This window comes from Canis lupus, chromosome 18 (assembly GCF_048164855.1).
Source record: "Canis lupus baileyi chromosome 18, mCanLup2.hap1, whole genome shotgun sequence".
Classification (NCBI taxonomy): Eukaryota; Metazoa; Chordata; class Mammalia; order Carnivora; family Canidae; genus Canis; species Canis lupus.
In genome coordinates this window covers 40,010,162-40,036,930 of record NC_132855.1, presented here as the reverse complement: position 1 = coordinate 40,036,930, position 26,769 = coordinate 40,010,162, and the positions used below count along the sequence as shown (strand labels likewise).

General features: G+C 38.6%; 1 protein-coding gene and 1 long non-coding RNA gene across 16 annotated transcripts in view; one reads left to right on the top strand and one right to left on the bottom strand.

Annotated features, from left to right (window-relative positions):
* The window catches only part of DYNC1I1 (dynein cytoplasmic 1 intermediate chain 1), a 438,187-nt gene that overhangs the window by 156,750 nt on the left and 254,668 nt on the right, over nt 1-26,769 (top strand). For 6 of the 12 annotated variants that reach the window (XM_072784080.1, XM_072784075.1, XM_072784079.1 and 3 more), the window contains 3 exons: nt 8,978-9,094; nt 16,294-16,408; nt 19,303-19,393. In XM_072784080.1, coding sequence (XP_072640181.1) covers nt 8,987-9,094; nt 16,294-16,408; nt 19,303-19,393 — 314 coding nt within the window. In that variant the 5' untranslated portion in view covers nt 8,978-8,986. Of the gene's footprint in view, nt 1-1,218; nt 1,261-8,977; nt 9,095-16,293; nt 16,409-19,251; nt 19,394-26,769 lie in introns of those variants that run through there. The other 6 variants (XM_072784073.1, XM_072784077.1, XM_072784072.1 and 3 more) reach the window with 2 other exon arrangements.
* LOC140609018 (uncharacterized) overlaps nt 1-26,769 on the bottom strand; it is an 80,679-nt gene that overhangs the window by 12,421 nt on the left and 41,489 nt on the right. The window contains exons 6-7 of one of the 4 annotated variants that reach the window (XR_012011024.1): nt 18,443-18,520; nt 17,588-18,342 (exon numbers count right to left, since the gene is read on the bottom strand). This is a non-coding gene — a long non-coding RNA (uncharacterized lncRNA). Of the gene's footprint in view, nt 1-17,587; nt 18,343-18,442; nt 18,521-26,769 lie in introns of those variants that run through there. The other 3 variants (XR_012011026.1, XR_012011023.1, XR_012011025.1) reach the window with 3 other exon arrangements.

Below are 26,769 nucleotides of genomic sequence, written 5' to 3'. Positions count from 1 at the left end.
CCATTCTTACCAGCTAAAGTTTATATTTCTTGGCCTGGATTCATCTGTATCTATTAGCCTGCTGGCTCCCATTCTATAGGTCTTGACAAACCTGTATCTTCCCTTCTTTGCCAGTTCCTGACCTCCTGTGATATCCAGCTCACATTCTATCTCCTCAGAGGGTAACCTTGCTCATTCGAATAGATCTTAATTACTCTTTTGCTCTGCGTTCTACCTAAATTTGTACATTGGGGTCAGCAGAGTAGAGTTGTCTGGAGCATGGACATGCTTGAGATTTGTTTTGGCCTTGTATTGACCCTGCTGCCTTAGGTTTTGCTGAGTCTCCCATTATCCAAATTGCAAACGAGGCATTAATAATACTGGTCTCCTTGGATTGTTAGGATTAAATGTGATAATAAGATAAACATGCCTAGCACTTAGTAATCAATAAGCCAGTAGTGCAGAGAACATCTCCAGCCATACCACATGCTTACAATATTGTGTTATGTACTCCTTGAAGGAGAGAATCTGGTTTTGCTCATCTTTTTACTCTGGTGCCTTATAGAGTGCCGAGCACATATTAATTATTCAACAGTTTTTGTTGAAAAAGGAAGATAGGGGGATGTCCGGGTAGCTCAGCAGTTGAACGTCTTCCTTCAGCTCAGGGCGTGATCCTGGAGTCCTGGGATCCAGTCCCGCATTGGGCTCCCTGCAGGGAGCCTGCTTCTCCCTCTGCCTGTGTCTCTGCCTCTCTGTGTGTGTGTGTCTCTCGTGAATAAATAAATAAATCTTAAAAAAAAAGAAAAAGGAAAATGGGGGCAATCATGAATTGATTACAAAGGTTGATTGTTGTGATTATTGTTATAATGTCACAAGTCTTTGCCATCACGTCATGAACAGGGACATGTATAGTAGTTACCACGATACATTTCCCAATTGTGTTTATTCATTGGGAAGTGTGTCTTAGGGTGACTGCAGGTTCTTGATTACCTTCTAAAGGCAGTGACAGGAAGTGTGAGAATTTTTCATTGTTTCATATTCTTTGGTTCTTTTTTGTCTTTCATTGCTCTGTCATCTACTTAGGGATTCATTATATATTCATCATAGCTGTGTATAAATAATATGGAAATAAATAATCATGACATTTATGGATGTTTTTGTGTTTTTCTACTTTATTTTAGGAATTTGGGTCAGAGGGAGGGTTCTTCATTTCTCAATGTTTCCATTTTCTTAGTTTCCGATTGAGAGCACAGAAGAGACAAGTATAATCATTGGTAATTGGTGAGTCTTTTCCAAATTCATTTTATTTGCAAATATTTCTGGCACCCTCACTACTGGCATCACCATCCCCATTAATCCCCATAAAATTAAATTTCATTCAGATAAATTTACCCAAGAACTTGCCATGGTGTTATCTACTATTTCATGTGTTCATAAACATCTTTTACTTGAGACAAGGAAAGTGCCAGGATAAGCACAATTGCATTCAGTATGCAAATGAAAGTTTTATAGAAATAGGATTGTACAGGAGATGAAATTAATTGTGACAGTTTGGGAGGAGTTTTACAGAAAAAGAAGATTAACATGTTAGGTCTTTAGTGGCTGTCTTTCCTGATGCATAGAATGTTAGTCAAAATGAGATCTATATGCCCAGGCTCAGTGGAGGAATGTTTAGTGAGTGAGTCCATTGATATTTGAGTGGAGCACATCTCTAAGGGTTTATGACCGCCTATTTTCTTTTCTCACCATGGGGATGAATTGGCCCATTATTATCTAAATTGGAAGTCATGGTGAAGGTTCTTTTTTTTTTTTTTTTTTAGTTTTATTTTAATTCCAGTTGGTTAATATATAGTGTAATATTAGATTCTGGCATATAACATAATGATTCAACATTTCCATACAGTGGCGGGGGGACGGGTAAATAGGTGATGCAGATTAAAGAGTGCATTTGTTGTGATGAGCACCTGGGTGTTTTTGAGGGATGGAGATTTCCCTGGTAATTGGTTCTTTTTTTTTTTTTTTCTAATTGGTTCTTTTAGCTGCCTGTGATCAAGTGTGGATAAGTAAGATGAATTTTAAAAAAAGACTATTCAGGTTTTAAATATAACTTTAAAAAACTATAAAGGAGCAGATCTTGCTGAGTTCCAAATAAAATTATTCTCATTCCCAGGATACTAGAGAGTAGACTCTCTAAGTAAGAAATGGTCAAGATCAATGATTAAATCAGAATGTCACCAGTAAAATATGAAAAACCCATGCAAATACTTTGTTAAGAAATATAAAAGAAGGAATAACTCAAAGCAGGAAGCTAAGAACCAAAGGGTAAAACTAAATAGCCATGGAGAACTCTTAGGGGATAGTACTGGGCCCTAATAAAGGAACTTAAAGCATATCCCTGCTGAAATTCTCAGTTGTTTTAGACCAGTTACTGTTAGGTGCCTCTTGTTTTTCTCTCCCTTACCTTTTTAAATTAAATTCTATGCCCAAGGGCAGCCCCGGTGGCACAGTGGTTTAACGCCGCCTGCAGCCCAGGGTGTGATCCTGGAGACCCTGGATCGAGTCCCACGTCAGGCTCTCTGCATGGAGCCTGCTTCTCCCTCTGCCTGTGTCTCTGCCTCTCTCTCTCTCTCTCTCTCTCTCTGTGTCTCTATGAATACATAAATAAAATCTTAAAAAAAATATTTAAAAAAAATAAATTCTATGCCCAAGGTGGGGCTCAAACTCATGACCCTGAGATCAAGAGTCATGGCATACTCTACGGATCGAGCTAGCCAGGCACCCCTTTTAATCTCCCTTTTGAATGAGAGTGTCTATTATAATTCTCCTGTCTTTGTCACACTACTGTTATTATGTGGGGACAGATAACCTGTTTCTCTACTCCACAGTCTTCAGATGCAAGAACAGACAAACCTGAGCAGTTTGGTGCACACATGCTCACAGTTCGGTGCGCACAGTTACCCCACCCCCCCACCCACCTCCCCTTCCATAACCCTTTGTTTGTTTCCCAGAGCTAGGAGTCTCTGATGGTTTGTCTCCCTCTCTAATTTTTCCCCACTGAGTTCCCCTCCTTTTCCTTATAACTCTTTCACTATTTCTTATATTCCATATATGAGTGAAACCATATGATGATTGTCTTTCTCCAATTGACTTATTTTGCTCAGCATAATACCCTCCAGTTCCATCCACGTCGAAGCAAATGAGTATTCGTCCTTTCTGATGGCTGAGTAATACACCATTGTATATATATATACCACATCTTCTTTATCCATTCATCTGTCAAAGGACATAGTGGCTTCTTCTACGGATTGGCTATTGTGAACACTGCTGCTATGAACAGTGGGTTGCAGGTGTCCTGGTGTTTCACTACATCATTATCTTTGGGGTAAATACTCAGTAGTGCAATTGCTGGGTCGTAGGGTAGTTCTATTTTTAGCTTCTTGAGGAAACTCCACACTGTTTTCCAGAGTGGCTGCACCAGCTTTCATTCCCACCAAGAGCTTGTATTCCTCTCCAACATTTGTTGTTTCCTGTCTTGTTAATTTTAGCCATTTTCACTGTTGTGAGGTAGTATCTCATTGTGGTTTTGACTTGTATTTCCCTGATGGCAAGTGATGTGGAGCATTTTGTCATGTGCTTGTTGGCCATGTGCGTGTCTTCCTTGGAGAAATGTCTGTTCATGTCTTCTGCCCATTTCATGACTGGATTGTTTGTTTCCTAGGTGTTGAGTTTGGTAAGTTCTTTATAGATCTTGGATACTAGCCCTTTATCTGATATGTCATTTGTAAATATCTTCCCCTATTCTATAGGTTGTCTTTTAGTTTTGTTGATTGTTTCCTTCATTGTGCAGAAGCTTTTTATCTTGATTAAGTCCCAATAGTTCATTTTGCTTTCCCTTGCCTTCATAGATGTGTTTTGCAGGAAGTTGCTGTGGCCAAGTTAAAAAAGGTTGTTGCCTGTGTTCTCCTTTAGTACTTTGGTGGATTCTTGTTTCACATTTCGATCTTTCAACTATTTTGAGTTTATTTCTGTATATGGTGTAAGAGATTGGTCCAGTTTCATTCTTCTCATGTGGCTGCCCAATTTTCCCAACACCACTTATTGAAGAGACTGTCCTTTTTCCAGTGGATATTTTTTCTTGCTTTGTCAAATATTAGTTGACTATAGTGTTGAGGGTCCATTTCTGGGTTCTCTATTCTGTTCCATTGATCTAGTTGTCTGTTTTTGTGTCAGTGCCGTACTGCCTGGATGATCACAGCTTGGGTGCAATTCTAAATGGGATTGATTCCTTAATTTTTCTTTTTTCAGTCTGTTAGCGTACAGAAATGCCACTGATTTCTGCGCATTGATTTTATATCCTGCACGTTGCTGAATTGCTGTATGAGTTCTAGCAATCTTGGAGTGGAGTCTTTTGGGTTTTCTAAATACAGGATTATGTCAACTGCGAAGAGGGAGAGTTTGACTTCTTTCCCAATTTGAATGCCTTTATTTCTTTTTGTTGTCTGATTGCTGAGGCTAGGACTTCTAGTACTATGTTGAATAACAGTGGTGAGTGGACATCCCTGTCGTGTTCCTGGTCTTAGGGCAAAGGCTCTCAGTGTTTCCCCATTGAGAATGATATTCAGTGTGGGCTTTTCATAAATGGCTTTTAAGATATTGGGGAATGTTCTCTCTATCCCTACACTTTGAAGAGTTTTAATCAGGAATGGATGATGTATTTCGTCAAATTCTTTCTCTATATCTATTTAGAGGATCATATGGTTCTTATTTTTTCTCTTATTGATGTGATCTATCATGAATGTTGAACCACCCTTGTATCCCAGGGATAAATCCCATTTGGTTGTGGTGAATAATCCTCTTAATGTCCTGTTGGATCCTACTGGCTGGTATTCTGGTGAGAATTTTTGCATCCATGTTCATCAGGTGTATTGGTCTATAATTTTCCTTTTTGGTGGGGTCTTTGTCTTGTTTTGGGATCAAGGTAATGCTGGTCTCATAGAAAAAGTTTGGAAGTATTCCCTCCCTTGTAGTCTGAAAATAGGCAGGGGACAATCCCAGTCTTTTGGTAAGACCTTAAGACCTTAAGACCTGATTTGTGACTCAGTATGTGGTCTATTCTGGAGAAAGTTCCATGTGCACTTGAGAAGAATGTGTATTCAGTTGCATTAGGATTAAACGTTCTGTATATATCTGTGAAAACTATTTGGTCTAGTGTATCATTCAAGGCCTTTGTTTCTTTGGTGATACTCTCCTTAGAAGATCTGTCTTTTGCTGAGAGTGCTGTTGAAGTCTCCTACTATTATTGTACTATTATTGATCTGTCTCTTTACTTTGGTTATTAATTGATTGATATACTTGGCAGCTCCCACATTAGAGGCATAAATATTCATGATTGTTAGGTCTTCTTGTTGGATAGACCCTTTTTATGTATGATAGAGTGTCCCTCTTCATCTCTTATTACAGTCTTTGGTATAAACTCTAATTTATCTGATATGAGGATTGCCACCCCAATTTTCTTTTGAGGACCATTTGAATGGTAAATGTTCTCCACCCCTTCATTTTCAGGCTGGACATGTCCTTAGGTCTAAAATGAGTCTCTCGTAGACAGCATATAGACGAGTCTTGCTTTTTTATCCAGTCCTATACCCTGTGTCTTTTGATGGGATCATTTAGCCCATTCACGTTCACAGTAACTATTGAAAGCTATGAATTAATGTCATAGTATTACCTATATAGTCCCTGTTTTTGTGGATTGTTTCTTTGGGTTCCCCCTTTCTTTTACAGGGTTCTCCTTAGTATTTCTTGCAGCCAGTTTGATGGTCACATATTCTTTCAGTTTCTGTATATCCTGGAAGCTCCTTATCTCTCCCTCTATTCTGAATGACAGCCTTGCTGGATAAAGTATTCTTGGCTGCATGTTTTTTCTCATTTAGTACCCTGTATATACCATGCCAGCCCTTTCTGGCCTGCCAGGTCTCTGTGTAGAGGTCTGCTGTTAATCTGTTATCTCTCCCATATAACTTAAGAATCTCTTGTCTCAAGCTGCTTTAAGAATTTTCTCTTATCTTTGAAATTTGTAATTTTTACTATTAAATGTCAAAGTGTTGAATGGTTTTTATTGATTTGGGGGGGGTGTCCTCTCTATCTCTTGGATCTGAATGCTGTTTCCTTCCCCAGATCAGGGAAGTTCTCAGCTATGATTTGTTCACATATACTTTGTAGTCCTTTTTCTCTCTCTCAACCTCTTCTGGAATCCCAATAAGACGAATATTCTTCCTTCTCAAGCTATCATTTATTTCCTAAGCCTTTCCTTTTGGGTTTTTAATTGTTTTTCTCTTTTTTCCTCAGCTTCCTTCCTTTCCATCAACTTGTCTTCTATGTCACTCACTCTCTCTTCCACCTCATTAACCCTAGCAGTTAGAGCATCCAGTTTGGACTGCATATCAGTATTTTTAAGCATTTTAATTTTGGCCTGATTAGATCTCAATTCTGCAGTAAAAAAATCTCTAGAGTCCTTTATGCTTTTTTTCCAGAGCCACCAGTAATTTTATAATTGTACTTCTTAATTATATTTCTGATGTTGTATTTAAATCCATGTCTAGCAATTCTGTGGCAGAGTATTACTTCTGATTCTTTCTTTTGTGGTGAATTCTTCCTTCTATTCATTTTGTCCAGTGCAGAGTGGCTGTATGAGTGAGCAGAGTCAAAAATATCAACCACTACCTAAATAAAACATAGATGATTCTGAAGACGTCAGAGACCAGAAAATAAAAGAAAAAAGAACAAAACAAAATAAAACAAATGGATTATTAAAGTGAAAAACAAATTTTAAACTAGTAAGAATAAAAAAACAAAAACAAAAAACAAAGAAAAAAGGGGAGTGAGGAAGTGGTGGTGGATAGAGAATATAGTCTCCCTGAGGGGACCCAGAGGGTGATCCTCTGGATTCTGAGTGTATTTTTTAAAATTTATTTATTCATTAGAGATACACACAAACAGAAAGGCAGAGACGTAGGCAGAGGGAGAAGCAGGCTCCCCACAGGGAGCCCAATATGGAACTCCGTCCCGGGACTCCACAATCACACCCTGAGCTAAAGGCAGTGCTCAACCACTGAGCCACCCAGGCGCCCTGGTTTCTGAGTGTATTTTGTTCTGTATGTTAGAAGATACTCAATTCCAAATTTATATAAACCAACAAAATATATATAAGACACAACGTCAAACACAAAAAACAGAAAGAAGAAAAAAAGAGGGGGCAGAATGGGAAGTAACAGAGAATATAGTCTCACAGAATGAACCAACATGGTGTTCCACTTGGTTCTGGTGTATTTTGGTCCATGTGTTAGAAGGTACTAATATAAGACAAAACAAGACAGAAAAAAACAAAAACCCATAACCCATATATCTACCAAAATTAAATTGAATATGTTGAAGGGAATCCAATAATGAAGAATATATCTAAGACATGTAATTGTAGAAATATGAAAGTCAAAAAGGAAAAAGCTTAAAAACAAAGAATTGGTGAAATATTGTAGTTAAGGCAGGAAAAGAGAAAAAATACTGGAAATTTTTAACCTGAAATATAAACAAATTGCAATGAAAAAAACCTCTAGCTGTATATACTATTTTCCCTGAGTCCTGGAGCTTTCCAGTATTGCTTGGTCAGCAAACTTGCTCTTCCCTGTTCTTGCAGCAGCTCTTCTTGGGAGGGGTGGGCTGTGCTGATTCTCGGGTGTCTGTGCCTGAGTGGAGATGCTCTGCCCCTTGCCAGGTGGCCTGGCTCAGTGTGAGCTGTTTATCCTGTGAGGCCTTCATTCCCTACAGGCCCCACCTCTCTGAGGTGAAAAGCGAAAAGAAGCAAAAAAATGATGGCAGCCAGATCTCCAGCTCTGGAGCCAAGAGCTCCCCATGAGTACTGAAGTGCAGTCTCCCAGTACACACTAGCCTGGATTCTCCTGGGGGCAGGCACGAATGCACTGATCTGTACAAATTGAAGGGTGCCCAGCAGCAGGAGAGTTCTCACTGTCCTGTGCTCTCCTGGGGTCCACCTCTCCCAAAGCAAATGGAGGATACCCGCCTCCATCCATTGCCAGGCTCTAGGGTAAAGGGAGTTCCAGTGCCAGCCCACAAAATGCCCTGGAGGGTTGTGGTGTTCCAGCCCTTTACTGAGATCGGACCATGGCTTGTGGTGAACTTTCTCCTGGGTGCTCCTATTCTTATTGTGTTTCTGGGAATATTGAGGCTTCACTGCCCCTCCTGCAATTCTGCCCTATTTCCCTGCTGAGCATGTTTCAGTCAGGGAAGACCCAGGCATGGATTTTTAAAGTTCCTTCTTTTCCAGGGCTTGCTTTCATGCCCCAGCTCTCCTAGGCTTTCCACAGCTTGGCTTGTCGCAGCTCCACTTTCGCCCAGCTTGTTGGAGCTCCCATTTCGGGCCTGATTTGCCCATCTTGCCACCGTTCCCCTCCCTCTCCTTTTTTTCTTCACCTTCCTACCTTGTCAGAAGAATCACTTTTCTCTCTGTAGCATTCCAGGTGTTCTCTCTTTACATCTCAGGTCAAATTTGTAGGTGTTCATGATGTTTTGAAAGTTATCTAGGTAAATTTATAGGACCAGATGAATTGAGGACCCCCTACTCTTCCACCATGTTGCCTCCTCCCATGGTGAAGGTTCTTTTTTGAGTCTCTTGTGTGTTTTTTTTATTTATTTGTTAAGAAACTTGCACAGAAAATGTCTTGCTTATTACGAAGTTGCTATAATTTTCCCACCAGAAGAGACTATATCATTGTATTGCTTCAAATATTTATGAATACATAAAAAGGAAATTATTTATAAAGCATGAGACCAGACCTAACCTAATTTGTTTCCTTGATTCTTCCACATAGACTAATACAACCTGTTATGTTCAAAAAGTCACATTTTCAAGATTTTGGATGATTTTCTGCAGTGTTTACAGAAAAGTTATTTTTATGTATTCACATTTTTTTTCTTTTCTTCCAAGGAAACCAACATGTCTGACAAAAGTGACTTAAAAGCTGAGCTAGAGCGCAAAAAACAGCGCTTAGCACAGATAAGAGAAGAGAAGAAACGGAAGGAAGAGGAGAGGAAAAAGAAAGAGGTAAATACTGGGTATTGGGGTGTTGTAGAGATAAAGGAAAATCACTTGATTATGAGGGGTGGTCAAATGAATAAAGAGGATGCTCTAGAAGAATCCTTCTATGATTTCTGAATAAAATGAGTGGTTATCTATATACTCAGCCTCATAAGATCATTGTCACCTGCTATGTGCTGGTCAAACACCACCCATGGTCCAGAGGTCCCCAAGTCCCAGATTCACCCCAGATTTGAATAGAAATCTGAAAGTGGTCTATGAAATCTCTGTTGTTAGATATTTCTTCTCTGTTCTGTATCTTGGTTTCCTATCCTTAAAATGGGAATAGTAATGTATCTTTTTTGTGGAGTTGTGAGAACTAAAAGAGCTAATCTTATAAAGCACTTAGTAGTACCCAGGCTCTACTTAGTGTTTAATATGTGTTAGTTTAATTCTTGCATCTTTTAAACTACCAGGCAGAATGCTTTAGGAGAAAAATAGAAAAATGATGCCAGTAGATTTCCATGGTTTCCTAAAGGGTATGTATTTCCCAGGGTGTAAACAAGGATCCTAGATGAGACAGGAGGAAAGCTTCATTCCCTCCCTTTGTGAGAGGGTAGATAGTACAGCAGTAGACTCTGCCCTGTGGACGTAGAATTATGACATGTTAAGACTAGAAGAGAGTTCAGAGACTTTCCATTGAAACCCTTCTTTATGCCAACAAAGCAGCAGAAACCCAGAGATGAAATACAGCTTTTCTGTCTGCCACACCCAGAATCCAGGACTCTTGCTTTTCCAGGTTAGTGTGTTGCTGTCATATCATGTTTTCTTCTACTATCTCGATCCAACAGATAATTTGTTTTTAATTCTCCAATTTGTTGTGGTCGTGTAGAAATAGCCCACATCTGGTACAAAAACCAGATGCCAAAGGTAGTTTTGAATAGCTTTCTGAGAAGGAAACTTTATATAGTGTGATACAGTGGTGTGTATAGAAACCAGAGCTGCTTCCATACTCAGTTTTTCTGTAAGGAAAAAGAAAATGTATTTTGATGCCTTACAACCTAAATAAGTGTTATTTCATACAATAAGGCGAGAGACCAAGGTAACATTACGATTCATAACAATTATTTCCCAACAAAGTAAAACATAATTGTAACTGCATTTTAGCCTTCTGGCATCTTGCATCTATCTGTTCCATTACACTTTGATTGATGTCCTGGTTTATTTGTCCTTGACAGCGTGCATAACGTTTTTCTCTTGGCAATCTTTGCTGTTATATATGCAGTCTTTGAGTGAAACAGAGGTGAGAATTGACAAGGAATGGCTATTCATTTCCATGCAAAGCCAAAAAAAGCATTAGGTTGTTATGCTTCCTTTCCTTCAAATGTCAACACTTACTATAGTTTTAAAGCACCTGTTATCCTTTACTAATAACCAGTTTCCTTTTAAACTGACATTCTAATATCCAACTTGAATTTCATAGAATTACTACAAAATGTGATGTGGTATGGGAAATCTGATTCCAAATTATGCTGTCTGCTTCGTCTTTGTCATTTTACACATTTGGTGTTGGGGGTGGGGGGCGGTAGGGAATTACAGGCAAACAAGAGTGATAGAAACAGGCCACCCTTTTTGTTTTTGTACCAAGCAGCTTTTCCTGATGGAGATGTGGTTTGTTGCACAACAGACGGAGCCCTGAGAGATGGGCAGTGGCAGGCAGTGGGGAGCGGGTTACACCTGAGTGCTACGTACTCCTGGATCTGGATTAAAGTCACATAATCTTAGTTTCCACATTTCCACGGGTTTAAGCCTGTGAGGTCTTCACCTTGCTCCAGGGGCTCCTACGGCAATAGAGAGCCTTTGTTTTCCATCTCTACGTTTTTAATTCGAAAGTTCCAAATGGGGCCAGACTTTGGAAATCACTGGACTATACCATCTTTATTTTTTTTAAAGATTTTATTTATTCATTCATGATAGACAGAGAGAGAGAGAGAGAGGCAGAGACAGGGAGAGGGAGAAGCAGGCTCCCTGCCGGGATCCTGACACAGGACTCGATCCCCGGACTCCAGGATTGCGCCCTGGACCAAAGGCAGGCGCCAAATTGCTGAGCCACCCAGGGATCCCCTATAGCATCTGTAAAGCCTGTTCTGTCCCTCAGCAATCCATTTCCCCCTGCAAATGATCTTTCGTTGATGCAATCAAAGAATCTTTTGTAGACTATGATGAGTTGGTTTGTCTGAGCAGACAGTGCAGTGTAACAAGGGCAGTAACACTCAGTGGTTAAGCACAGAGGCTTTTGAGTTGAACGTGGCTGGGGAACCTGGCTCTGCCCTTCACATAATGGCTTTGAGTGAATATGGGGCCTTACTAAACCTGTTTTCCCTTTTGTAAACGGAGAAAAGATCGGTGCCTACCTCATGGAGTTCTGTGAGGATGTACGGAGATCCTGTAGAGCAGTGAAAGGCACAGAGGCACTGGTCAGTAAGAAACAACTGTTATTTTGTTCCTGAGGTTGGCTACTAGAACAGGAGATTGAGACTGGTACAGTTGGCTGCTACATTTATTAGGACCCTGCCAATGACTCTATCTTCCAAAAATGTCCCAGAATTGGAAGAGTCTTATAATTCAAGACCCTAGTTTCCTGTAGTTATATCATTTCGTAGGTGCAAGAAACCTGGAAGGAATCTATTCTGATCCTTTTTTTTAGAAGATTTTAAGTTTATTTATGTATGTATTTATTCATGAGAGACACACGCAGAGAGAGAGAGAGAGAGAGAGAGAGAGAGGCAGAGACACAGGCAGAGAGAGAAGCAGGCCTCATGCAGGGAGCCCGATGCAGTCAGTACTTGATCCCAGAACTCCAGGATCACGCCCTGGGCATGAAGACAGGTACTCAGCCACTGAGCCACCCAGGTGTCCCTGATCCTTTTGTTTTCAAATGAGGAAACTGGGCTACAGAAGTCTAAGCCTTAGAGATAGTCTCCCTGACCTCCATCCAGGCTCAGCAAGGATCCCCCTCTTCCAGCCCATGAGACAAAACAGAAACCTAGGGTCACTCTTCATACCCCTTCTCGTGGTCCTCAGATCCTGGACAGACATGACTGCATTCTCTTTTCTCCTCCATCTCCTTTCTCCCTAAATCCACATTCTGGCCAACCTCAGCTACGTACATATCACCTAATGGGCCACACTCTCTTGACAGAGAGTTTGTGAATATTTCTTCTGCCTGTACCTTGTATTCTCCTATTTCTCCTTATTGTCCTTCATCTGGCTGTTAACTACATGTCTTTCAGTTCTCACCTCAAACTTCCTCCAGAAAGCCTTCTCTGATACCTTCCCCGCCCTATGACTAGTTAGTCCTGCCCCTATCTTTGACCTTTATCAAGCCATTTAGCACAGAGCATTGTATTTGCATTTTCACTTGCCTTACTCTCCCCATAGAGTGCAGGCTTTTGAGGAAAGGGCTGTTATTCTTCATCAAGTGAATATCTAGTACAGATTGGGCCACTTGGCAGGACTCCAATAAAGGATTATAGGGTGAGTGCATGAGTGAACACACAACTAGTTAGCACTAGTCTGAGACGCTGGTCTCAGACACCTTTTCCAAACATCTGGAATTCTTTCATCCAAACATCCTTGGAAATTCTGATCTTGAGTCTATGTGATGCTCACTGACTCCTGAGTTAAAGACTTTATAGTTTTTGTGGTGTTTGTGGAGAGTTAGAAATAGCCTTCATCTTACAGGTTTCATTTTTTACTTTATTTAGGCTTATATTTTAAATAAAGCAAGTTTAGGACAGAAAGGGAACAAAATGCTCTTTAATGCTAATCTGAGTGCCTGTTTTTACCATGACTGAAAACGCATGAATTAGGACCACCCAGGTTGATTATCTCCACAGAATCTAGAAAACTGTATGTGTATAAAATTACCACTTTCTGCTTCTTTGGATGTCAACTGCTTTCTTGGTTGTGGTATAATAGATGAAACCTGATTTTAAAATAAATATAGTGGCCACTATTTAAGACTCAGACCCAGTTTCAGGAAAAATTGGCTTTAATGCCATGAGGTGTGCTTGTTGGGGCCACCCTGAAGTTTCGTCCTGTCCTTGGCCTTCTACTGAATTGCTGTAAGGTAGGATGGACAGATGTTTCCTGGCCTGTCCTCACATGTTCCTCTGATAACTATGGAGCTGTCTTGAAAAAGTGATGGACAATTCTCAGCTGACAAATTTTCTTTCTTTGATTTTCCTTTCTGGGTTTCAGCTGTGATTACTCTTCACAAACAGAAATATCATTTGCTGGGAAAAACACCTAGCACATTTTTAAACTGCTAGCACTGCAAAATCACTCATATTGAGTCATTAAAACATATTAGGATTCTGTGGTAATTCCAAGAGGAAAATCAGAACTTGCGGAACTAGTGTACTTGGTAGAACTAACTGCCCTGGATGAAGTAACATTGTGTAGCTGATGCCAATTGGTAACATAGGAGTTGCCTTAATTTCCAATAAGCCCCAGTTATTTAACTTTGCATTTTTCATGGTCAACTTTGAGTGCTGATAGCTTGCTTAAGTAAGCTTCTGTTACATCCAAATGGGTGTTTAACCTTACTCGTATTTGTTATTATATTGCCTCTTTCCTTAAGAATTAAGGAAGGCGGGGGGCACCTGGGTGGCTCAGTGGTTGAGTGTTTGCCTTTGGCTCAGAGTGTAATGCCAGGGTGCTGGGATTGAGTCCTGCATCAGACTCCCCACAGGGAGCCGCCTTCTTCTGCCTATGTCTCTGCCTCTCTCTGTGTGTCTCTCATGAATAAATACATAAAATCTTAAAAAAAAAAAAAAAGAATTAAGGAAAGTGAAAGGCAGAAAATGAGTTTTAGAGGCACACCTTATAAGAAATGGGGTGAAATTTCGGAAATGGGGTTCAGATGTACTGTTTTGCAATGTATGGTTATGCATGTTGACATGTGATTTACCCTCGAGGGTGTTTCTTGAATGCTTAATGATTAAAGTTAGAATACATAGAAAAAAAAACAAAAACAAATTCTGTGCTTCTCTGCATAGAACATCCATGACAGAAAGTTATAGATAATATGCCCTGTGTTTATTGGAAAAGAAAGGACTAGCAGATCTTGTTCTGTTCACTCTACTTAAGATCCATTAGAACCTCTGTTTCATTACCACCAGCACTCTGTTGTCCCTCACTACATTTTTGTTGAAAGAATGAGGAAAGGTTAATGAATCTTTTTGTTGCTAGGAAATCAAAATGGCTTTGTTATGAGCACTGGGTCACTGGAAGTTGAGAGGCCTCCTCCTAGAAGGGCTTGCTGAATGTGGTGCAGTGGTGGAAATTGGCCTGAAGGATGTATAATTCTGAAATTCTCTAGCTATCAAATAACAATTACCAAAGGCAGATATTAGTACATTTAATCAATACATTTTTTTAAATTGAGCATCAATTATGTCAAGCCAGGATCTAGATGTGAGGAGATAGTGGTGAATGGGATAAAACACATATCTGTTCTTTGTAAAACTGGCAGTCCAGTTAGGGCTTAACTCTTTACCATGAAGCCATATTGTTTCCTACCAGCTTTCCAAGGCGAGTTTTGCTCATCTAAGTTTTCCATTTGTATTTTAGTAGCTGCTATAGTAATTCCTTGTTTTGGGATTTCCTCCATCCTTCTTTCAACTTCATGAATGTGGATGTTGATTTAGATTCTCACCCTGCGAAGTCCTTTTCCTCATCGGAGTTTTGTCTTGGCCTCTGTTGTGTGTATCCGTTGTGGAACTTGCTTCAGTAATTCAAATGTGAAATAACTGGAAAACAACGTGAATTTCTCTATCTTCACAGATACAGATGAAACTTCCATCTCACAATGTTGGGTTCCCTGAAAGTGCGGGAGATCCTCTCATTCGCCCTCATCAGCCCCCAAAATGGCAGGTTTACCTCTAATGACTGATAGACTTCAAAAATATGAGAGCATTCTAAGCTTAAGGCGGATAATAACAAAGTGTCAAGCGCAGCAGTATGTGCAAAGATGCATTTTGCTTACGATCAGGGTGTTATGTTATCATCTGAGAGTAAAGCAAAAGTTGCATGAACTGTTTCTGCTTTAGATGTCACAATATAAATTATATTTTCGGTACTTGGAAATGTACTCTGTACCTTTGAAGCAGATGATATACCTGTTAGGGTACCTAACTTAGCCCTGGGGAGGAAGGTGCATCTGGTAACTATAATAGGTTTTTGACAAGCTTTAAGAGAGCTTCACTTTTGTAAACTAACACAGCTTTGTCCTGAGGTAGCACATGAAATAGGATGTTGCCATGTTTCAGATGTGGGACAAAGGCCTTGTCTTAAGTAGTTAACTGTGTTAGGAAAAAGAAAAGAGACCTGAATGTTTAATGACCCCAGAATCCCACCACTGACCTTCTTTAACCTGTATTTTGACATCACTGTCCTGTAGAAACCACAAATGGGGCATAGGATCTGTCTATGAGAGACTCACACAGGATGTGTTTTTTTTTTGACAGGACTTGGGAAAGAAAATTCTTCTAAATTATTTTTTTGTTTTATATTTTTCTAAATGATAATTTTCTCCTTTGAGTTAATGGGTTTAATGGAAGCCTATGAAAATCGGAATGAAGTAACACATGTCAATATTGCTCACATGCCTTAATAAACATTGTAGCCTGGCTTATTTTCAACCATGGCAAACTTAGATTGCTGATACAAAGAATATATTTTACAGTTACAGATTTCATAGCTAATTTTCTTTTTTAGCCATATCCCTGTAATTCTTTGTTTGCATAATTCCAACATGGGATGTGAATATTACAAACATACACTCATCAAGAACTGATAGTATGTCTTCCCAGAAGGGATAACAAGGTTGAAAAAAACAAACAGAATTTTCTTAAAAATCTGTATCCCAGTCAGAAATACTTAGCCTGATGGTTTCTTTCAAAATCGGGTGAGAGAAATTTTCATACAAGGTGACAGAGGCAGGGAAAAAAAAACTTCCAACCAAAAGAGAAAGCACTGGGTTAGTAATTATTAAATGGAGCAGTTACCATGTTTTTTCTTCCTTTATACACATGATTATGTCTGTTGAGGGCTTTTACTTGGACTTCACAGCCATGCATTTACCATTTTCAGTTTGAGCCAGGAAAAGCATACATTTAGTTCTGTTATTAACTTTTTTTTCTGGCATCTGATCTTTTTAGGCTGATATGCAGCAAAAGAAAGAACCTGTTCAGGACGACTCTGACCTGGATCGCAAACGCAGAGAGACAGAGGCTCTTTTGCAAAGCATTGGTATATCGCCGGAGCCCCCGCTAGGTACTTAAACAGTGATAACTGTTTTCTTAAATTTGATTTGCATGGGATATACCATGTCCAGCATTTACTATTCTTTTATGTCTCTTTTCTTTTTATTTTTAAGGAAATTCTGTGGCTTATAGTTCAGGTATATTTATGTTTTGAATTGAGGGGGCTGGAAGGAGATGGGAGGACAGATTATAGAGTTGTTAGCAATTTGCTGCTTATTGACTGATTATATGGTCAACCTTCTCTACTGTGTTCTAGTAGATTATTTTATACTGTTAGATGAGTTACCACATTGTAAATACAAGAAATCCTGGAGTTTTTTTTTGTTTTTTTTCCTTAAATTGTTCTTCATTTCCATCACTGAATCCCAGCCTCTCTCTGCCAACCTAAATACTGTGAATCTGGTTATGAATTTCATAACTACCGCAGGCCTAGAGTTATGCCATGATGAAAATAGAAAGCTCAGTGGGAAATGTAAAGGAAAACTGAAAATAGTGACAGATTAGCAGCTACTTAACAAGTTTAAATTTATTCGACTCTATTGTAGATCTTGGTTTCACTGCTAATTGGCATTCTCACTGCAATACCCCTCCTCCAACTCATTCATTTGTAGTTAATTGTTCATGATTTCATTTGTCACTGGGGTCTGGATATTGAACCATTTGTTTTGTTTGTGTTGAAGGTAAACCTCTACATGATGTGTTTGTTCTGTCAATTATTTATCTTTCATGGATAGTTTATTTTTCTTTATCCATTTGCTTTCCTTACATCTCAGGATTACCTAGGGTGTCTGTAAAACTACATGATAGCCAATGTAGAAAGAAAAAAAAAAGGAGAGAGAAAGAAAGGAAGAAAGAAAGAAACTTTAAAAAATAATGCATCTAAATAAATGCAATATCAGGTCTTCATTTCAAAATGATTTGTTTTCTTCGAATCCCATCATTGGCTTTTATATTTAAATAAATTTTCATTTATTTCCATAGTTAAACTATGAATAAAAATCATCCCATGTACAACAAAATGACAAGTATTATTTATTTATTTATTTTTGACAAGTATTTTATAAATATAAATAAGAAAAAGCAATATATAATAAGCCTATGAATTATTAAGTATTGCTGGATATAATTTAATATATAAACACAAAACTAAACCACCATAAAAAAGCATTTTATACTGAACCTCACTTTGTATAGGTAAGATCATATGTCTCACAATGATAGAAGAAGCCCCTATAGGATGTTGATTAGTCCATTCAGCTGCTGTATGGTGTGGAAGATATAACCTGTGGGATATTTGACTGACGAACCTTCTTTGAGGAGCCAATAGACTTTTTAAAACTTAGTTGACCCTGTGGCATAATTTAGACACTTTGCAATAATCTATTGTATTTTGGCCTCAAAATAACCTTTGAAATTGTGTTGCATATAAACACTGGTCAAACACCATAGTAGTATGTCCTGCTTTCCTCTATTCTACATAAAACCAGCAATTACACTTTAAGAACAAAACAGTTAAATATCTCTAAACCATGACCACCATTACCAAATTCTGAGCTATCGCTGCATTCCTACCAGGGGACCTGGCAAGAGGAGAGCCCATTTTCAATTTTCATCCATCTCTCCAACTTACCCTCTGACTTACTGCAGAGGGTAATCAGTGAATTAATTGTGGGACCACATGAAATTCGTAATTTCTTGACAGATCCGCAGTTGTGTTATAAGATTTGGACAAAATAGTTAAACCCTTTACTCTATTAAGTAAATAAAAGGAAATTGCACATGATTGAAACCAAATGGGAACCTACACTTAGGTATTGAAGTTTCTTTCTGCCCATATATAGCTTCTTTGGCCTGTGTGATACTGAGAACCCATTGAATTCATCTGGCCTGGAGCCATCTTGGTTATTTGGTGCAGCTTCTATCTGAGGGACATTTGGCTTGTACCTGAAGTATAGTGAAAAGAAAAATGCATTTGCATTTCCTTTAGCTTTTTTTTTTTTTTTTTTTTATGATTCTTGTTCTCAGATTTTCAGCTTGCACTAACCTTTGTCTTTGAACTTCTCTCTCCCATCTTCAGAATGGCGGTTTACTTATGTGCCCATGGCAGTGCCTTTCAGGGCTGCTGGAGGCAAAGGAAAATAAGTTTCAAACACAGTAAACAGTACAATGGGATGAAACTACTAATTAAATGTAAAAATAAAGCAGCCTGGCATTTTCCTTTGTTTTGAAAGACATTTTTAAATTACCAGGTTCAACATTTACCCTTTCTCTATCTGTCACTTAGTCTCTCATTGCAAACATTCTCTGTGGAATACAGTTTGTATTCCACAGAGAATAGATTGCCCTCTGATATAGACATAGAACAGCTTTAACTGATTCTCCTTGGCCATTTAAAATTTCACAGTATTACTTATTTCATAATCTTTCAGAGTTTTATAGACACCCATTTTATTTTTTAATAGGTCACATCTATGCTAACAAAATAAAGTGGAGAATTGGAATTATCCAGATAGTTCACCCTAGAGAGATATTTGACCTGAAATATCTGGATAGCTGTTTTGATTCTCCATTTCACTTTGTTAAGGTGGACATGGCCTTAGAATCCCTAAGTTAATTTTGTCTAAATTCATTTCAAATTTTAATTTCCAAAATGTGAAAAATTCACTTGAATTTCTTTCTTTTCTTTTCTTTTCTTTTCTTTTCTTTTCTTTTCTTTTCTTTCTTTTCTTTTCTTTCTTCTTTTCTTTCTTTCCTTTTTTTCCCCCCTTTATCCCATCTTAATCTCTCCTGGCCATACAACCACTTTAATTTGGGTCCATTTGTTTTGATCTGTCTGACACTGCTCTTCCCCAGTGCAGCCGCTGCATTTTTTAACATGGGATACCTGTTATTTTCATTATTTAGTCCCAACCCCTATGTCTCCCTCCTCGAAATCAGTGAGCACTCCTAGTGAAGCCGGAAGCCAAGACTCAGGCGACCTGGGACCACTAACAAGGTAAGAACTGTTCCTTTACAAAGGCCATAGTGAATGTCAATAATATTAGAAAACAGAGGACTAAAAAAAACCCCACACCAATGCCATTCTGTTGTGCACTGTTAAATTAAGTCCATGCATCTGCCTGTATACTCAGCCAGTTTATGTTTAAATTGATGGTGGCTTGCTATTTTAGTGGCATAGAAATTATTTTGAACACTAGAAATGATAAGCCTATAATCTTATGTTTCTTCGAGCGAGCTAATTGAGAACCATGTGTCTTGTTTGACAAACACAAGTACATCTATTAGCTTTGGCTTAAAAAAAAGAGAAGGACCAAAGGCAAATGGAATATATATCCAGTTTCTCATTATTCTACTTTGGTTTTGGTTTCCATGGGAATTTTTGTGAAGAGAACACTGAGATGTTCTAACCCTAAATTTAATTTTTTAAGTATGCTGTTTATTAGCTTAATAGAGTTGAATAGAATTCCCACGTGCCATGCCCATAGATAGGCAGGTGGTATAAATGAATGGGGCTTGGGGGCCTGTGGTGACTGGTTAGGAAGCACCCTTTCATGAAGGTCAGATGGTCTCCTCACAGCTCACACTGGTTGACTCATGTGGGAATATGGACCCAATTTTTCGACATCTTTCAATTTTTCTTGAGAAGCTAAAAATTCACATATTTATGCAATAATCTCCTAAATGTTCAATGTTAATGACTTTGTTAAAGTAATTGTGGGCCAGATTTCACCAGTGGGCTGGCAATTTGTGACCTCTGTCTTTGACTCTTAATTTAAAAAAATCATAAAATACTTTACTAAAACTTCAAATGAAAGAAGAAACAATCATCTGCTACACTACTGTTCTAAAAATCAGCCTTTGCCTTGTCTATGTACCTTTCAATCCTTGTTCACTTGTGTACATTTTTTTGCTACAAGTATGTTACTGGGTGAGAGGTATAAAACTTTGTTTTTTCTTTTTCCATTTAATACATTATCATAAGCATTGTCTTTTGAAAGTACATGGTTTCCATATAGGCCTAGGAAATTTTGGTAGAGAAAAGTATGGAGATCAGAAAAGTCTAGAGTTTGCTGAGTTATAAGGGTTTTAGTGTTGTGTATGTGTGTCTGTGTTTGTTTGTTTTTTTCTTCCTGAAACCGGCATGTAAGACTGGAATTGTCTCACCCATATCTATCTCTTGGTATGTTTCAGAGTTGAGTATTTTGTTTTAATAGGGTGTTTTTAAACCAGTGGACACTGCTTTCTTTTCTTTTCTTTTCTTTTTTTTGCAAACGAACGAGGGTTTATTTACAAGCTCGAACTTGGGTCCAAGTATACCCGACACAGGACACAGCAGAGCAGGGACTTGGACCCCAAGGGGGGTTCCAACTTAGTTTTATGGGCTGGTCTAGGGGACCTCCAGAAGTGGGGGAGGGAGGAATTTCTCAAGTTCTGTTTACATTCTGTTATGGGGCTTTCAAGGGCATTGAGCTCTGTTCTCATTCTGATATGGGACTTTCAGCTTTGGGCATTGAGCTCTGTTCTCATTCTAATATGGGGCTTCCTGCCACTGGCTTGACTCTGTTCTCATTCTAATATGGGGCTTAACTGAAGTAAGGTCAAGTTCAGCTCTTATTCACAGGGGCCTGAGATGGCTGAACTTGTGCTAAAGCTGAACTTAAGGTGGAATGGCCTTAATTTTCTCAGCCTCCACATTTCCCCCTCTCAGAGGAACCTAAGGAAGGACCCAGTCATGGGTCCAGGTTGGTCTCAGAGTGAGCCAGGGGAAATGATTAAACCAGGATTCAAACCAACCTTGTTGCTGTTCTCGTTCCCGTTTAAGTCCCAGGGAAGAAGCAACATTCCACGTTTAAGGCAGCACATAACCCCCCCCCTTGTTGTAAGAAGACTAACTCTAATCCCCTTCTGTTTTGAAGGACAACCTCAGACTAGGGAGTCTTGGAGGTGGAAAATAAGTGAGAACGGTGCTGTCTTAGCTTTAGGGGGTTGTCCTTGTCTGGTCGGCTTTTCCATTCTGGAACAAAGTCCTTGAGAACGGTGTGTGGATCAGCTGGCTGGACGTGGGTGTAGTGGACCTGGGGAGTAATCCCGTCGACCTTGAGAGCGGTGGGAGTGGTCAGGATCACATGTAGGGTCCCTTCCAGTGAGGTTGAAGTGTCTGGTGTTGGTATCTCCGGAGGTACACCCAGTCACCCGGCCGATATCGATGGGGGCCCGGGGGTGGCCCAGTCTCGTAGAGGGCCCTCAGCTTAGTCCACACCACGCGTGAAACCCTCCGGATGAGGTCCTGGGGGTTTCTCGGATCCCAGACGAGCCCCCAAATGTTGTGTCCAAGATTGCAAATCCGAGAAACCACCAAGGAGCCGACACCCATGCAAGCGCAAGAGGGTTTATTTGCAAGCTCGAGCTTCGGTCCAAGTATACCCAACACAGCGGAGCAGGGACTTGGACATGGACACTGCTTTCAATTTGAGAAGAATGGAAGTAGAAGTTTTTGTGGGTACTGGTTTATTTTTAGCAAATTGCCTTTCTGATTTGGAGGCAGCACACATCTCTCATCTTTTGCTTTGAACACTTCAAAGGTCTTTGAGGGGAGGAAAAAAAGCAACAATAACACAGTTATGTAGGATCTAACATTTGTACAAGAGCTGGCACAATATAATTACATTCCTTAGGGGGTCCACTGGCCTATCATTAAGTTAATATATTTGCCTATTTCTATACAATGAGGGTGTTGTGTCATTAATGCTTAGCTTCAAGGGGTGCAGTTGGCATTAAATTCTGTTACTGACTTCACAGTTGATGATCCCTTTTGAAAACTTTCTAGAGAAAGCTGGCCCTATGCTCTTAGCACTCTGGGGACAGCAGCAAATATTTCTTCTCAGGAACATTCACTCTTCATTTCTTCCCCCAGTTACATGATTTTTTTTTTTTTTTTAACTTCATGAATCACTTTGGAAGAGGTGCTGTCTACTCCCACCCTACACAAATTCCAGCTAGCTTCAGTTCTTGATAGGAACATTCCAGCAAGGATGGACAACTAGAAGCCAATGACCGAATCCCTTGCTGAGTGCAGATTTCATAGGAATGCAAAAAGATTGCCATTGAAGAAATGATGCTTTTTCAGAAAAACTGAAAAAAACTGAGCACGGTTTGCCTCAGGAGAAGACATTAGGAATAGCTTAGTAAATCTTGCCCTTATTTTGGACTAAGGAAAATTTCACATAAGCTTATGTTTTTGCTTCCATATAGATACAAGTGTTAAATTTCAGAAGAACATTATACTTCAGTCTTTAAAATTCCACTTGGAATATCTTTTTCTGTAGGAGAAACATCTTTGAAAACAATTACTATTAACTTTAACACTTCGTAAAACATGAGACTGGGCAGAGAGCTTGGTAAATCCCGAGAGTACAGCTCTATAGTCACAAATTTGCTGATGTGTGTGGCATTTGCACTCTTTGAAAAGTGGAAAAACTTTCAGGAGATAACTCAGAAATCAAATGAACATATTTGGCCCTACATAAAAGTGCATATACAGTCCGTCATCCATGTGCCAGAATATCAAATCAAAACTGAAATTTTCTTTACAGAGCCAAAATTGGCAAACCTTTCTTACGTAACCTGCATCAAGTGGTTAACTTGCAAATTGGCATGCTTAATAGACCCTGTTATATGGAAAAGGTTAAAATGGGCTTTAAAAAAATCAAGTATAACAAAAATTCCTTTTATTGATTTTTAAGAGCAGTTGAGTAAATGTTATAACATAAGTTAATAGAAAGTAGAAATATACAATCATTTTTCAATTATAATAATGTGATTTAATTTTAACTTAAAGGGTCACAATTTGTTTTGCAATTTCTGCTTTTGTTATCATTGCCTGCTTCTCATTGACAATTTACATTTATGGTATTTTTCATTTTCTCTTAATTTTGTTAAAAGTGATTCATCATTGCCCAGTTGATCATAATGTGCAGAGAATAAGTTCTTAGATGTAAAAGAGTCAATTTTATTAATAAGATATTTGAAAGACTAGTTTTACTTACATAAAAAGTCCGAATATACTGTATACAACTGAAATCCAACACAATATTAAGAAGGTACTGTGCTATGATTAGTTAGAATTGATTAAAAATTTCAAGAATATTTTAGTATAGGAAAATGTGTTATCTTAATTCAGCATATAGAAAAGGTCAAAGAGGGAAAAGTGATCATTGTAGTATATAGTTAAATGATACTTGAGGAATTTGAATGCCTATTCCCATATTTAAAAACTTTTAAAACTTTAAGAATAAAAAATACTTTTTCTCAAAATGAGAAGAACTATTAATCTGAAGCCAATAGCCTACATCTTCTACACATACGAGTGAAACGTTTAGTATAAAGTACTCAAAGAAGAATGACTTGTGTTTAGCTGAATATGTCTCTCTTCCTCAGGACATGGAAAGTTCCTTGAGGTTAGGGAGTAAGTGATATTTGAGATTATATCCAGATAGTGAGTTTTTGGTAAATGTTGATTGAGTGAATCAACTATTATCTTAATTTTTACAGATGAGGACACCGAGGCACAGAGAAAATGAGTAATTTTTGCAAGTTCACACAGGACATAGCTACGGTATTAGGTCTTTACCTAGACAGATTGATAGAAATTTTTGCAACCTATACCTCTACCCTACTTGATCTCTGACAACAATTGATATAGGTGATATACATGACTTACTCCAAAATATTATTATTAGGATTAAATAAATTAATACCTATAAAGCACTTAGAAATGAGTCTGGCATATATTAAGTATATGTGAGTTTTAGCTATTATTATTGGTTTTTTTCACATTTTATTAGTCACATTTTTCCAGTGGGAAGAGTTCTTTTTAGATTCTCATAAAATATGTTGGTGTCATTTTCCAATTTGATAAAGCTATATCTTTAAGTAATTATGTGAAAATACTGAACATGCCAAGGCCAAGGACAGATTGTGGTCCATGCCCCTAGAGACCACTTTCTGGGTTGCTCAACTCTAAATCCCTAACCTTTATGTATTCCACCAGAAATTATTATTTAGGTGATAATCATTTGCCTGCATTTATTCTTCTCATTTACGTGAATGGCTCACAAAGGGCTCTGCACTAGGGCCCTTCTGATGTTTAGCCAGGATTCCTTTGGCTTCTCAGTGATAAAGCTAAATTGGAGACTATACTAGCCTGCACAGATCTTGGAAAGTGTGTTGACCTCATAACGTTCACCTGGCCACCAGGGTGGAGGCAACACCCTGTCCCAAACCTGATTCAAGGAAGAAAATTTTCAAAATGATCTAAAAAATTATGTGTTAATTTGATAACACATATTATTGTACAACCTACTATTGTACAACCTACTATTACAATAAGAACACCCATCCCTTTACATCTTTAACAAAATAGTCAGAAGGGGAAGTTTCTGATGTTTGTCTGTGATGAGAAGTGGCATGGGGGATGGTGATGGTCTTAATACCTCATTAAGTTCTACTTTCCAAACAATTAGGACATTTGAGTCCTCTCACATTTTATTTTTAATAAAATTATTATTTTTAATAAATTTTATTATGGAAACAACATTGGTGCATTTTATACAATTAGAACATGTGGACAAGCAAAAACTAGAGAAAAATCATATTCCTGCCACCAGCAGTTAGCACTCTTAACACCTTAGTGTATATTCTTTCACACAATGTATATGTCATCATATATATATGATAAATGATGTCGTTATACAAGCTGTTGAGCTTTTCTAATCAAAAGTCCCTCTTTTTCCATTTCAATACCTTTTCATCTTATGTAATGTCTATAGTATTTTCAAATTTCCCCAATTGCCCAAGACATAATCCTATTGTATTTAAAATAGATCCCTCTCCTTCCAGTATTTATTAACCAAAACACTTACATCTATAGTTTTTCTCTAGGAGGTAAGGCCCCTCCTAGGGGGTCCTCAATGCAGCAGCAGAAGAAATGTCTTCTGAAGTGTGTTACAGGAAAACAAAGGTACAAAGGTCATTCAAGCTTTCAGTTTCCTGTGCACTCCTGATTCGATTTCTGGATGAAGGAGCAGATGTCTGCAGACCCTGTTCTGTTCAATTTAAACATTAGGCTTCTATATAGTAAACATTAAATTTCATGTTGACAGAATACTTTGGTTAAATTTAGTTATTTGATAAACCCTGTCTTTCCCTGATCTTCCTTCTAGTGAACCCTTAAATAAGGAAATTAGAATAATTTGTTTGTTGTCAAGCTCTGTGGGCTACACCTGGTTATCACTTTCTTGCCTCAGTGATTTCAAGAGAGGAAAATGTACTAAGAGACAACATGAGCTTAATGCCCAACAGAAAATCCCCAGGGCTTCCATTTTTATTCACAATTGGATTTCATAGGGTTCTCAAGTACTACATAAGCCTCAAAGGACTTTTGATCCTTTTTTTTTTTTTTTTTTTTTTGGGTGAAAACATCACCATCTTCCAAGGGGCTCTGATGAATCAGAGGCTATAGAGAAGATATTGAGGATTTGGCAAAGGTGAAAAAGTATGATAAGATAATGTAAAACCTTGGAGGACATTTAATAAACTTCTTAAATTTTGTATATACAAATTTTTAAAAAATTATCATTATGTAAAGAGCTGATAGGATACCACCAGTTAATTGCACTCCAGGGAGCCCAGTATCACTGATTCAAGGCTGGTTAAAAGTCACTCTCTCTGGAAATTAAAATGAAAGATGCATTATAGGATTTTCTTTTTATGTAGCTCATTAACTGATTGAACATTTTTTTTTTAATTTTTATTTATTTATGATAGTCACAGAGAGAGAGAGAGAGAGAGGCAGAGACATAGGCAGAGGGAGAAGCAGGCTCCATGCACTGGGAGCCCGACATGGGATTCGATCCCGGGTCTCCAGGATCGCGCCCTGGGCCAAAGGCAGGTGCTAAACTGCTGCGCCACCCAGGGATCCCTGATTGCACATTTTTGATACCTTGTTACCCTGTCTACAGGAGAGTGCACTGTGAAACTATCTGCATATGGTTACAGTGACACAGTCAACAAGGAGTTGCTGAGGTTTCTTGTGAGAAACTGCTTGCTTGACAGCAGATCCTCTGTAAAAGATTTGGGGAAAACATGTCCTTCCTCCATGATGGAGGATTTTCTTTTTGCATCCAGCTCAGATGGACTTCCTGCATGGCTTGGTGGCCTGTAGAAGAGCTCCCTGTTAGGGCTCTGATGCTGGTCAACAGAGGGAAAATTCTCACACAGTAAATTAAGAATTTTTTTTTTAAGAACTCAATATAAGTATGTACTGCACTGTTCTAATTTTATTTCTGACATCAGAACATCTTTATCATCATC